Source organism: Nelumbo lutea, chromosome 3 (assembly GCF_056320005.1).
Source record: "Nelumbo lutea isolate HS-2025 chromosome 3, American lotus-T2T, whole genome shotgun sequence".
Classification (NCBI taxonomy): Eukaryota; Viridiplantae; Streptophyta; class Magnoliopsida; order Proteales; family Nelumbonaceae; genus Nelumbo; species Nelumbo lutea.
This window is the reverse complement of record NC_142686.1, coordinates 80190245-80204699: the sequence shown is the minus strand read 5'-3', so window position 1 is coordinate 80204699 and position 14455 is coordinate 80190245. Positions and strand designations below refer to the sequence as shown.

Below are 14455 nucleotides of genomic sequence, written 5' to 3'. Positions count from 1 at the left end.
CATTCAGGTACTCGAGCCTCGACTTATCATGCTTCAGCTCCAGGTAACACTGTACATTGTTGGGTAATAAACTCAAGTGCATCTAACCATATGACTGGCTTGCCATCACTGTTCACTACCTATCACTTGTCTTCTGGCAGAGATAAGGTGTCCATTGTTGATGGTTCCCTTGGTTTGGGAATTTCTCAAACAGTAATTTATTGGTTTGGCCTGAGATCTTCTCTAAACCGCAACGAACCGGACCGTGAACACCCCTACCTGTAACAGTCTCTTGATATCCTCTTCTCATAGATATAACATCACCACCCAATCTCCTCTTCCTCCCTAAGCCACTCTATCACAAGCTTAGAATCACCCTCTACTAGGAGTTTCCTAATGTTCATTGAATGCCTTCCAAAACAGCCATAATTTCCACCCTCAATGAATCACCTATTCCAATTGGACAATAATAGATCACAATGACTTTTCCTTCCCCATCCCTAAAGACTCCTCCAATGCCAAATGGACCTGAATTTCCTTTATTGTTGCCATCAAAGCTGAGCTTAATAAAAACACAAGAGAGGACCAAGAAGGCCTACTAACCTCCTTGAAAGGAAAAGAATACCTCCCTCCAATTCCTCATCAAAACATCCATAGAGAAATCCTTAAAAGTATGCAGTGTCTTCACCCAATGGACTACTCTGATGGTGATAGCTTCAATGATAGCATCCCTACTCCTTTCTTCATCAAGAAAAATTCTCTGATTCCTCTCTTTCCATATTGTCCAATAGACTGCTGCCCTCATACACTTCCATAAGATCCTTCCCCTCTTCATCGGCAAGCTAACAAAGGTAGAGGCGAACGGGCTTTGTTATATCATAAGAGATTTATTCTTGCAGGATCCATCATTCTCCTACATATGGCCTCTGATTTACAGATTGCTAGCACCTTCACCAAGGCCATGACATGATCTCAACATCTTTTTCTGGTTGACAAACCAATGCTTATGGAGTGTTTACAGAACCTAGGAGTTTAAATATTTGTTGTATCATGTTAGTATAGGCCCAGTTGTACTTTACTTTTTTTCTTTTTTTTCTTCATTGATGCTTTCTAGGGGCATTATTGTACAGCTCTGTACTTGAGTATAAACACTTTCTAATCTCCTTGTTGATGTTCTTTCATTTGCACAAACCCTGGTTCAGTTAATACAGGTATCTTGGGAGGGGTAGACTGCTGGATACACACCTAAACTTTGGCATTTTTTTTCTTGCACAAATGGGCCACTATCAGACTAAAACCCCATCCTCATGCTTGTTAGCTCAAGATCATTGCACCATGAAATGGCCCGTTTTGATAAATTACCTCTCATAATAAAATAGCCTCTAATATACTAATTTAGTATTTACATAGGACAGTTCAAATTGAAACTTTGAAGGTGAACCAAAATGGCAATTCCAAATGATGATCAGTTTGTCAGAACCAAACAATGAGATATGGTAATACTTTTAATGATTAAAAAAATCATAACCTAGCACAAAAATGATTGCTTTATAAAAGGATGCTACAACTACAAGATAAATCCAATTCAACCTAGTCAATGTAGTAATGTCATAAAAACAGATAGCAAGAGAGGAAGTTGAGAGAAGTCACTTGGTACCTCCATGGCAAGGCCATATGTTGTGTTAGAAGGCTGCAGACCCTGTTGTTTCAATTGCTGTAACACCCAAAATGCCCCTTCCCATTGTTTGCGCCACACACAAGCATTTAGAACCTACAAATGGAAGAAAGAAAGTAAGCATCCCTTAATATTTAAAAATAAATTTTTAATTTGGTTCCCCTTACAATTCAAAATAAAATGAGACACAGGTCTAAAAAACTTGCCAGGTTATGTCTATATATTATAGATAGACAGACAAATTATTTTTCCTTTTTCAATGTCTCTGGATTATACATGCACCTTTGATGTATAAAAGGGAAATTATTCATCCTGAAATTGTAAAAATAGTAACACATTATATAGATGCAGGGAATAAGATACAAAATCAGCCTTAAGGGGCTTCTTATATCAAAGTTCACATCAAATTATCACACTATCAGGTTGACAGCATCTTTGACTGACATATTATTCTCCTATAACATGTCAAAGAAAATTTATTATACTAGCTTTGTGAAACAGTTACAGATGATACTGATGTAGGTGATCCAAACCAAATGAGTCCCACCCAAGGGCTATTCTTGTGGAAGATTAATCAGTTTTATGTTGTTTTTCTGAGTAAATATTTTAAGTTAGTTGTTAGATAGGAGGTGGGGACCACAGTAGTTATGTGAGTCCAAATTTTATTATGTTTTTGAGTCTTATATATGCTGTTTCATGTTATGCCGCCCTATAAGGGCAAGGGTTGACTTTGTACTGCTCTATTATTTTTAGTATAAATAATAAGTGAAGGGGGCGGCCAGATTATTGCTCTCTTTTCTTTTCAAGATCTCTTCTTCTCTTCTCTTTCTCTCTTCCGTCTCTCTTCAAGAAACCACTTTTCTGTTCATATTTTTTATTTCAGCAGATTTCTACTTGGTATCAGAGCACCGGCTAGGGCTCTTGAAGCATTCTCATGCAGCCCTAGATCGGCCAACTGCATGAAGTAACAAAGGGCTGGTCGATTTGCTATATATTGCCCAGTTCTTGGATTTTTTGGTGGGATCTAGTCATCAGGAAGGTGATCTACTGTTCGGCATCAAAATCAAGAAGAACTGGAGTATAGGGAAGAGTCCCAGAAAAGTTTGACTCTTTGTTTTAGTAGAAGTTCAGGACTGTTATCAGTCTTGAACCCTAATTGATTTCAGGTTCGAAAATAAGAAGAAAGGTAAAGAGAAAAGAGGAGGAAGAGGGAGGAGAAGCAGTAGAACACAAGAGTTGAAAAGGAGGAGCAGAAGCTTCATGTTCTGCTGCCGCCACTTTAATTAATATTTATAGGTTATGCTCATTACATGGAAAGGACAGATCTGCCCTTAGTCTTTACATAACAAATAGAGCAGAAATAAGACTGAAATAAATAACAACTAAAACAACTAAACGACCAATAGCTAACCCTAGGAAGACTAGAACACCTTCCACCCTACGAACACAATGGGACCTTAGCTGTGTGGGCCACATCAGTGTTCTCTATACTTCCCTTCAAGTTGGGAATAAATGTTTATCATTCCCAACTTGGATAGATCCGCCTCTAGCTTCTTCCGTGGTACAGCTTTGGTGAGGATATCTACCAACTGCATGTTGGAGGTGATGTATGGGAGACACTTCTTGTGATGAGACCCTCTCATGTACAAAGTGTCGATCAACTTCAATATGTTTAGTTCTGTCATGCTGCACCGGGTTGTGTGTTATATTAATAGCCGCTTGATTATCACAATACAGCATCAGGGGCTTCTCATACTCAATACCCAACTCCTCAAGTAGTGATCTGAGCCAAAGAATTTCAGCCACTCCGTTAGCCATTGACCTGTACTCAGCTTCAGCACTAGATCGGGAGACAACACTTTGTTTCTTACTCCTCCAAGAGACCAGGTTACCTCCCACAAGAGCACAATATCCAGAAGTAGACCTTCTGTCATCAACACTCCCAGCCCAATCGGCATCTGTATAGACTTCCACCTTCATGTGGTCATTGTTCTTGAACAGTATACCTCTACCCGGGCATCTCTTCAAGTATGCTAGTATTCTTTCTGCTGCTAGAAGGTGTGTGGTTCTAGGAGAATGCATGTACTGACTAACAACACTAACTGCATAGCTGATATCTGGCCGAGTGAGGCATAGATATAAGAGCTTTCTCACTAACCGTTGGAACATAACTTTGTCTTCAAGCAGCTCCCCACTCTCTGCACTAAACCTGTGGTTCTATTCAATGGGTGTATCTGCAGGTTTAACACCCAGTTTTCCAGTTTCAGCCAACAGATCTAGAACATATTTCCTCTGAGAGACAAAGATCCCCTGTTTAGATCTAGCAACCTCAATACCCAAAAAGCACCGTAGTGTACCCAGATCTTTCACCTCAAACTCTTGATGAAGGAGCTGTTTGAGGGACTCAATCTCATGGTTGTCATTTCCTGTCACCACAATATCATCAACATATACTGCAAGTAGTGTCAGTGAGGACTCCACCCTCTTGATGAATAGTGTATGATCTGACTGGGCTTGTACATAACCAAACTTCCCAAGAGCTAGTCTGAATCTGTCAAACCAAGCTCTAGGTGACTGCTTCAAACCATACAATGCCTTATTGAGCCGACAGACCTTCTTACCTGCCTCTGTATCATAGAATCCAGGAGGCAACTGCATGTAAACCTCTTCCTGCAAATCCCCATTCAGGAAGGCATTTTTAACATCCATTTGGTACAAAGGCCAAGTGTAGCTTGCTGCAAGAGATAATATAATCCGAATGGTGGTCATCTTAGCTACTGGGGCAAATGTCTCCAAGTAATCTATACCATAAGTCTAAGTGAACCCTTTTGCAACTAGCCGAGCTTTGTACCTCTCAATGGAACCATCTGCATTATGCTTCATAGTAAATACCCATCTGCATCCAACTAGTTTCTTTCCTTTGGGCAGGTCAACTAGCTCCCAAGTATTATTTTTCAACAAGGCATCCATTTCAACTTGCATTGCACCTCTCCACTCCGGGACTGATAGGGCTTCTTGCACTGTTCTTGGAATAGGGACATTAACAACGGAAGTGAGATAGGACCTGTAGGAGGGAGATAGGCGATCATAGGACAAAAACTGGGAGATGCAGTGGGCTGTAGATGTGGTGCAATGCCGTTTTCCTTTACGGATGGCAATGGGAAGGTCAAGGTCATCTGCAGGGGGTGAGGTAGCAACAATGGAAGGAGTCTCTGTGGGCCCTGGGATTGTAATATCTGGACTCAGAGTCGCAGAAGAGGTTGGATCTGGTCGGGACTGCTGATGACCGGGATCAACCTGCCTACATCGCCTGTGATAGACTCTCAACTCCCGATCCCCCTGACCACCTTCGCTACTGCAGCCCTCATCACCCACTGGAATAGGTAAGGGAACAACCCCAAAAGTATTCACCCTGCCCTCACTGCACTCCCCCTGAAGAAAATGACCCAAATCTCCACACTCACTACTCTCCCCCTGAGGAGAGACCCGAGAATAGTAGGGTGTCTCCTCAAAGAAAGTGACATCCATGGATACAAACCTCTTCCCTGAGACAGGATCATAGCAACAATAACCCTTTTGAGTTTGTGCATAACCAAGAAAGATGCATTTGGAGGCCTTGGTTCGAACTTGGTGTGATGGGGACCGAGAAGTTGAACAAAACAGGTACAACCAAATGTTTTGAGGGGAACAGTGAACAACTCCTCATCTGGGTATAGAAGGGAAAAAGGAGATGACATATCAAGAACCCAGGAAGGAACCTGATTAATAAGATATACCGCCGTGAGGATAGCATCACCCCAGAAGCGAATAGGGACATTGGAGGTAAACATAATGCTTCTAGCCACCTCCAAGATGTGCCTATTCTTCCTTTCTGCAACCCCATTCTGTTGAGGTGTATAAGGGCAAGTGCTCTGGTGAATAACCCCATGGGTAAGAAGGTAAGATGTCAATGGCTTAGCAAATTATTCCTTTGCATTATTAGATCTAAGAACTTTGATCTTGGCATCAAGCTGGGTTAGGATCATTTGGTGAAAGTTTTGGGTCAGGGTGGGAACCTCATCTCGTGAACGCATAAGATAAACCCAAGAAAACCGGATATGGTCATCAACAAATAACAGAAAATATCTGTACCCACCCATGGAAGGAATGTGATATGGCCCCCAAACATCCGTATGCATAAGATCAAAAGGACGATTGCTCCTTTTATTACTCAACGAATAAGAGTGTCTACAATGTTTAGCAAACTCACAGCTTTCACATTGCAACTGGGACAACTCAACAGACTCAAACAAATTAGGAAACAGACTCCTTAAGGACCGAAAAAACAAATGACCCAACCGGTTGTGCCAAAGCATAACCGAACTCACACTCTGGGAAACAAGTGACTTCTTATCCCCTGGCTCTTTCCGACGAGAACTCTCCCCGAGCAGATAGATCTCATTCGTCTCACGACCAGTCCCAATCACCTTCTTCGTCTTCAGGTCCTGCAAAACACACCGGTCAGGGAAGAAGGTTACTGAGCAGTTCATGTGTTTGGTAATACTACTGACTGAAAGGAGGTTAGTATCAGAAGACAAGGAGGTGGTATCCGATAGCTTGATGTCACCCTTGCCAGAAATGGGGACAAGAGAGCCATCAGCAATAGATATTATATCCCTACCAGAAGATAAATGATAAGTGGTAAACAATGAAGGCAAGCTAGTCATATGGTCGGATGCACCTGAATCTATTACCCAACAGGGTTCAGTGGTACCTGGAGTTGGGGCATGGCAGGCTGAGGCTCGAGTACCTGAATTTGTGGAAGCAAATGTGGCGGGGGCTAATGGTGACTACAGTGACTGAGCTGAGTTCCCAACTTCCCCTTCCAACTGTATAAGAGCAGCCTGAACTGCGGCTAAGGTCTCTAAGAATGTGCCTCTCGTGCCAGACAAGGATGCTGAATTAGTATGCACTGCCACATGAACGTTACCCTTCTTGCTTCTTAACTTTGTCGGGACCAAATAAGGGTGTAGCTTCCAACATTTTCTTTTGTGTGTTTGGGTTTCTTACAATGTCCACATACCACATAACTGTTGTTCCCAATATTGCCTTCTGCCTAATTCTTAAACTCCATTTCGGTCAAGAACCAGAAGTCTCAAAATTAGGGCTACTACAGTCAAAACCAGCACTTGGACTATCAACCACAATCACAAAATCAGTATAGAACCAATCTGTACTCACAGTAGATGTACACGAAACAGGTATAAAACTGATCTGAAATCAGTAACCACACATAACAGCAACAGTCCGAACTGTTTTCACCCTCTTAGAAGAGTTCAAAACCCCAAAAGAAAACTGAAAAACAGTTTGAAGAACAATCTGATATGCTGAAGCCGAATTGGGGTTTTAATCAGTCCTAAAAGCAAATTCTCAGCCGTACACTCAAGACAGTACCGTACGGATAAGGCTTGTAGTAGGGTTAATATGAAACCCTAAAACTGATCAATGTTGAGGAGAGAACTGTTAGGGTTTGCCGCAGTATTAGATCACAAGGTTCAGTCCAGTACTAGGGTTTGCCACAGGATTAAGACAAAACCCTAGAGAATAGAAAGATAAACCCTAGAGTGGTTTGGCCGCCCTTGCTAGATAGGTCCAACCTATCTTCTCTAATAATACTTCTCTCAGAAAATAAAAAACTTACAATAGGATGTTGTTCGCTGCCTTCCAAGGTTACCCGAACCCTAGCCTTCTCCGATTCTTCCTGATCACCAACTCGCTGCAACTGTGGCAATTCTTCAAACAGCTGCTAATCCTCTGGAGATCTCCAAGAACCAGTCAACGAACTCTACTTTCTCAACTTCCAGCCTTAGATGGTTCTCATGTGGTCGGCTGGACTAGACTCACATGAGAAACCCTAGCTCTGATACCAAGTAGAAGTTCAGGACTGTTATCAGTCTTGAACCCTAATTGATTTCAGGTTCGAAATTAAGAAGAAAGGTAATGAGAAAAGAGGAGGAAGAAAGAGGAGAAGCAGTAGAACACAAGAGTTGAAAAGGAAGAGCAAAAGCTTCATGTTCTGTCGCTGCCACTTTAATTAATATTTATAGGTTATGCTCATTACATGGAAAGGACATATCTGCCCTTAGTCTTTATATAACAAATAGAGCAGAAATAAGACTGAAATAAATAACAACTGAAACAACTAAATGACCAATAGCTAACCCTAGGAAGACTAGAACACCTTCCACACTACAAACACAGTGGGACCGTAGTTGTGGGGCCCACATCAGTGTTCTCTACAGTTTTTCATCTAATCTTGGGCACCCAGGTATTGTTAGTTTTCTTTTGTTATTCTGAAGAGAGTGGTTAAGTTTCTGGAATTCACTCTTCTCTCTGTTGGGAAGCGTGGGGAGGAGAGAGATTTCTCTCTGGATAGGGTTTTCTTCTTCCGAAAGGGTTGGTTTCTGTGTGTGTATGATATTAAATTGCTTTTGGAAGATCACCAATCTATTTTTTCTTACTGTTGAACTATTTGAAGTAAGATGGAGAGTTGGAGTACCGAGGTGAAATCCACCAGTACCGTGGGACTGGGTGTTGGAGGTAGTAGTGATATTTTCGGGTCTGGAATCATTACTTACAGTAAAACTTGGTGGTACAAATTATTTAGAGTGGGCACAATCAGCCAAGATGGCTATTGGTACCCATGGAAAATTAGGGTACATCACTGGGGAGGAGAAGAAACCTGATACAGATTCTTCCCGATGGGTGCAGGAGAATTACATGGTAGTGTCCTGGCTGTGTAATTCTATGTTACCTCATATTGGAAAATTTTTTTCCTATGGGCTAATACTGCTAAGGAGATTTGGGGTGGAGTGACTAAAACCTACTCTCATAAGCAAAATGCAGCCAGAGCCTATCAGTTTAGGAATCAAGTGATAAGTATAAAACAAGGAAAAAAAACCCTTGTTGTGTATTTCTCCATGCTAAAAACCCTTTGGCAAGAAATAGATCACTTAGAAATTGTGATATGGGAAAGTGTAAATGATGCAACAACCTATCAAAGACTAGTAGAGAGAAATAGGGTTTTTGAGTTCTTGGCAAGGTTGAACCCTGAATTTGACATTGCTAGGCAGCATATTCTTTCTAGGGAGGGTGTGACACTCTCTCAAGCCTATGCCTTTGTTTCTAGAGAGGAGAGTAGGAGGAATGTCATGCTGAGACAGCCTGGGATTGACCAGTCGGCTATGGTTAGTACAACCAAACCTAAGCCGAATGGAAACAGGGGGAGTAGTGAGACTAGAAGGGAAGATAAGGACTTGGTGTGTGATTATTGTAAGAAGCCTAAACATACCAAGGGCACTTGTTGGAAGCTTCACCCGAATCTTATGCCTGCCCGGATAAGGAACCAGAATGGAAATGCAAATGTGGCCCATTCATCAAAAAAAAAGTAAATGTGGCCACTACACTCTTCGGCCCCTCTTTCCCAAACTGATTGGGAATCCATTGCAGTAGCAGCAGTGAGAACAGAACTGGAGAGGTTTGGACAGCTTATAAGTAAGAAAGATTCAACTAGCTCTGGCCTTCCAGATAGACAGCAGAATGGAGGAGCCAACTACACCACTTCTTATGCACATGCAGGTAGTTCATATGCAACTTCAAATCTTGCATCCACTTCAGGTAAGGAGGGATCTCCCTGGATTATAGACTTAAAAGCATCTGAGCACAAAACTAATTCCCCTACCCTTTTCGGTTCCTATCAGTTGTGATCTAGTAGAGATAGAGTCTCTACAGCAGATGGTTCACATATTCCCGTTGTTGGGAAGGGGACAGTTAGAGTGACCAATGATATAACTTTATCTTCTGTCTTACATGTCCCTAGACTTCATACCAACCTACTTTATGTTAATTCTTTGACAAAAAATTTGAATTGTTCAGTGACCTTTCTTCCTGGTAATTGTGTTTTGCAGGATCTGGAGTCAAAGATGATTGGGAGTGGTCGTGAGGTGAATGGAGTCTACCTTCTAGATGAGATTCTGAAACATCAGAGCCATCATGTTAGCAGCAACAGTAGTAGTGGGTTAGAGTCAATGAACCAGATTATGCTTTGGCACAATCGCTTGGGACATCTTTCTTTTAGTTCTTTGAAATTTCTTTTCCCAAAGTTGTTTGAGTCTATTCAGTTATCTACATTGGAATGTGAGAGTTGTCAGTTAGGAAAGCATTGTAGACATTCTTTTAAACCAAGTAATAAAAGTACTTTTGCTTTTAATATAGTTCATACTGATGTATGGGGGCCATATCATATCCCTTCCATGGGAGAATACCATTACTTTCTCTTGTTTGCGGATGATTATACACGGTATTCTTGGATATATTTGATGAGATCACGAGATGAGGTTCCTAACTTGGTACGACAGTTCCACCAGATGGTTCTCACACAATTTGGAGTGAGAACTAAGGCCTTTAGATCAGATAATGCCAGAGAGTAGTTTGAAAAGGACTTGACCACATATTTCTTAGAACACAGTATAATTCATCAGACTAGTTGTGCATATACACCGCAACAGAATGGAGTAACTGAGAGGAAAAACAGACACATTGTGGAGGTGGCAAGAAGTCTTATGGTGTGCGCTTCAGTTCCTACACATTTCTGGGGAGATGCAGTTCTTACAACCGTGCATTTGATTAACCGTGTTCCTTCACAGACTTTGGGGTTTAAGGTGCCATTGTCTTCTTTTTCCAGATGGGGAGATATTTCACATACCTCTGACGGTTTTTGGTTGTGTTTCCTTTGTTCACATTCTTGGCCCCACCGTAAGAAATTGGATCCTAAGGCCAAGAAATGTGTTTTCCTTGGGTATGCTCAGAACCAAAAGGGGTATTGTTGTTATGACCCAGTGTCGATGAGCAGATTTGTCACTATTGATGTTACCTTTTTTGAATCCACCTTCTTCTCGAGTGGTTCTCCTCAGGGGGAGAGTTTTGGGGAGGAGAACTTACAATATGTTCCTCTTCCTATTTCTTTTGTGCCTCCATCAATTCCATCAGCACCTCCATCAGTTTCTTTGCCAGCACCTCCGTCAGTTTCATTACCTAAGCCACTACAGGCAGCCTCACAGAAATATCAGTGCTGGCAGACGATGGTTGACTCCACACATCCTCAACCCACACCACTCTTATCAGTCTTTCTGAAACTCCAGATTCAACAGATATAGTTCCAGGTATTCCTCTTGAACCTAAGCCTGTTATGTTTTCTAATGATAATGTTCTTGTACCTAACACCATTGTTGCAGCTGATCCCACTGACCTTGATCTTCCCATTGCACTTCGCAAAGGGAAGAGAAAGCGTACAGCCCATTGCATTTCACACCATCTTTCCTACAGTGCCTTATCACCCTCCTACCGAGATTTCCTTTCTTCCCTGGATTCTGTGTCTATGCCCAGGAATGTTACTGAGGCCCTCTCCAAACCTGAGTGGAAAACAACCATGCAAGAAGAGATGGAAGCCTTGGTTAAAAACCAAACTTGGGAAATAGTTGATCTCCCCCTAGACAAGGAGATAGTCAGATGTAGATGGGTATTCACAATGAAGTATAAGGCCGATGGTAAGATAGAGAGGTACAAGGCAAGGTTGGTAGAAAAAGGGTATACTCAGACGTATGGTGTTGATTATCTGGAAACCTTTGCACCGGTAGCTAAGATGAATTCAGTTCTTCTTTTATCTCTGGCAGCCACCTATTCATGGCCCTTGTTTCAGCTTGACGTTAAAAATGCTTTCCTCAATGGTGATTTACAGGAGGCGGTATATATGGACATTCCAGCGGGCTTTTATGAAAATGTTGGTAAAGGAAAAGTGTGCAAACTCAAAAAATCTCTGTATGGCCTGAAACAGTCACCTAGGGCTTGGTTTGACAGGTTCAGAGGGGCACTTATCCGTTTTGGATACACTCAAACCCAGTCTGATCACACCCTCTTTGTAAAGAGGAGTGATGCTCTAGTGTCAATTCTGATTGTGTATGTGGATGATACAGTGGTTACAGGAAATGATCTGGTGGAGAATGATGATCTCAAAAAATCATTGCAGCAAGAATTTGAGATCAAAGATCTTGGTGAGCTCAAATACTTCTTGGGGATTGAAGTTGCAAGATCTAAGCATGGGATTTTCATTTCATAGAGAAAGTATGTACTTGACCTACTACAGGAAACTAGGAAGTTGGGGACCAAACCAGCAGACACTCCTATTGATCCAAATCACAGAATTAATGCTATGGATGGTGAGCTGGTAAAAGATGTGGGGAGATATCAAAGAATGGTGGGCCAACTGCTATATTTGTGTATGACATGACCAGATATTTCTTATGTTGCTAGTGTTGTGAATCAATACATGCATGCACCTCGGGTTCAGCACTGGGAAGCTATTGAGAGAATACTTGCATATCTGAAAAAGCACCCTATCAGAGGCATTCTTTTCTCAAATCATGAAAATCTAAAGCTAGAATCCTATAAAGATGCAAACTGGGCAGGATGCTTAGTTGACAGAAAGTCTACATCAGGAGTGTGTACCTTTGTAGGGTAGAAACTTGATCTCCTAGAAGAGTAAGAAGCAAGTGGTTGTGGCAAGGCCAAGCGTAGAAGCTGAGTATAGATCCATGGCTCATGGTGTCTCAGAACTTCTTTGGGTTAGATCTCTTTTGAGTGAGATTGGGGTGAAAGCAGAGGAACCTATGATGTTGTACTGTGACAATCAGGCTGCAATCAATATTGTCCATAATCCAATTCAGCATGACAAGACAAAACACATTGAAGTTGATAGACACTTCATAAGAGAGGGTAACAGCCGGAGAAGTCTGTTTGCCTAATGTCTCTTTAGAGTTGCAGTTGGCTGATGTTCTCACTAAAGGGGTGGCAAAGAACAGGCTTAAACATGATCTACGCAAGTTGGGAATGTGTGACATTTACTCCCAACTTGAGGGGGAGTGTTGAAGATTAATCAGTTTTATGTTGTTTTTTTTAGTAGATGTTTTATGTTAGTTGTTAGATAGGAGGTGGGGACCACAGTAGTTATGTGAGTCCAAATTTTATTATGTTTTTGAGTCTTATATATGTTGTCTTTGTACTGTTCTATTATTTTTCATATAAATAATAAGGGGGCGACTAGATTATTTCTCTCTTTTCTTTTCAAGATCTCTTCTTCTCTTCTCCTTCTCTCTTCCTTCTCTCTTCCTTCTCTCTTCAAGAAATCACTTTTCTGTTCATATTTTTTATTTCAGCAGATTTCTACTATTCTAAATTTTTTTCTCCAAAACCAATAGGAGATGATGATAACTTTCAAATCATGCTACCAACTAAATAACCGAGGTCGCTCAGAAGCAGGATATCCAAAAAGTATAGTTCCACTAGATAACATGGAAGTGTCTCTTCCACTTAAAGACAAGAATTATGGTTTTGAAAAAATAGGTTTTTCTTATGTGCATAAATGGGAAGGATTACTCACAGCATTGTAGACAATAATGTCTGGTTCTAACCGTGGGTCCCACTTCTCAAGCACCCCTGTTTTGAATTTCTTCTTGGGAGGAGATCGCATGCAATCAATCACATCAAAGAGTTCCTTCAAATGCCCCGCTTGTCCAAGAGTGACAGCAATACAATGATAAGCTGCAAGGTCGGGATACGAAGATAATTGTTGCTGGAAAAATATTAAAAATGCAGTTAGTCCATATTCTTACATTTCTCCTTCTATTACAGATATTTAAATAATTCAAGCAAGCACAGTAACATCTATTACCAGCATTGCATGAAATACATTAAGTGCCTCCACTGGTCTCCTTGCCTTGCCAAGCACATTAAGTGCAGCTGTATAAATATATCTGCATTACAAGGATAATAGTTACCAAGAGGGTAATAGTGCTGGTCAAAGACCAGAAATAGTAGAGAACTGATTTGATCATTGTAAAGGTACAAATCGGGTTGTTCATATTTCAGAGGATAGAATGCATAAATGAATTTCCAAAATATGTTTCACATTGCATCTAATAATCATTTTCTACATTAATCATACAATTTCTAATCAAATCACTGATTTGAATGGAAAATAACATTTCATGTTGAATACTTGATTTAATAGAAAAAGATTATTTAGTCCCTCCTTTTACGTGCTTATACATTTAGGGGTAATGTTTTCCTTTTATTGGTAATCTTAAAGGCCTCAATCGAAAGAGGCTTACCATGCAAGGAAAAGCTTGGGTGGGGAGACTGAGAGACAAAAACCCCCTCTATGTGAAGGTGAAGCAACACAGGCAACACAGCTCTAGTCTGCATCAAAAGGTCAGCATTCTACTTTTTTGTTTTCATCTCTGATGCTTTTCCCTTATTTGGTAGTAAATAAAAAGGAAAATGTTATCAACAAAAAGAAAAGTTACAGCTGATTTGATAATAAGAGATCACCACAAAAGAGAACAACCAACTCAGATAGCTTGTACAAAAGGGGAGTAAAAAAACAAAAAACACAAAAAAAAGTAGAAGTAAGGACTCCAATCCAAATCAAGATCCCAAAATCCAGCACCATGATCTTCCCTTGAAACCCCTTCAAACTCCAGAAAATAATAACCCAACCCATCATCCTTTTCCCCACAAGTACGAGTGATTTGATCTCTTCTAAAGGCCTTGTTCTCAAAAATTCTTCTATTACTGTCCTTCCACACTACCCAGAAAACAACAAAAACGATGCAATTCCACACGATCTTTGCCTTGGCATTGCCTCTCATAACTGGCCAATGGGCAAAAATGTCTCCTAGAGATCTTGTTTCCATCCAACTAGCTTTA

At 41.0% G+C, this 14455-nt stretch overlaps 1 protein-coding gene across 1 annotated transcript in view; it reads right to left on the bottom strand.

Moving 5' to 3' along the window:
- The window catches only part of EMB2279 (pentatricopeptide (PPR) repeat-containing protein), an 83192-nt gene that overhangs the window by 50897 nt on the left and 17840 nt on the right, over positions 1-14455 (bottom strand). Inside the window, exons 3-5 of the mRNA XM_088975758.1 lie at positions 13419-13500; positions 13128-13319; positions 1637-1750 (exon numbers count right to left, since the gene is read on the bottom strand). Coding sequence (XP_088831884.1) covers positions 1637-1750; positions 13128-13319; positions 13419-13500 — 388 coding nt within the window. The remainder of the gene's footprint in view (positions 1-1636; positions 1751-13127; positions 13320-13418; positions 13501-14455) is intronic.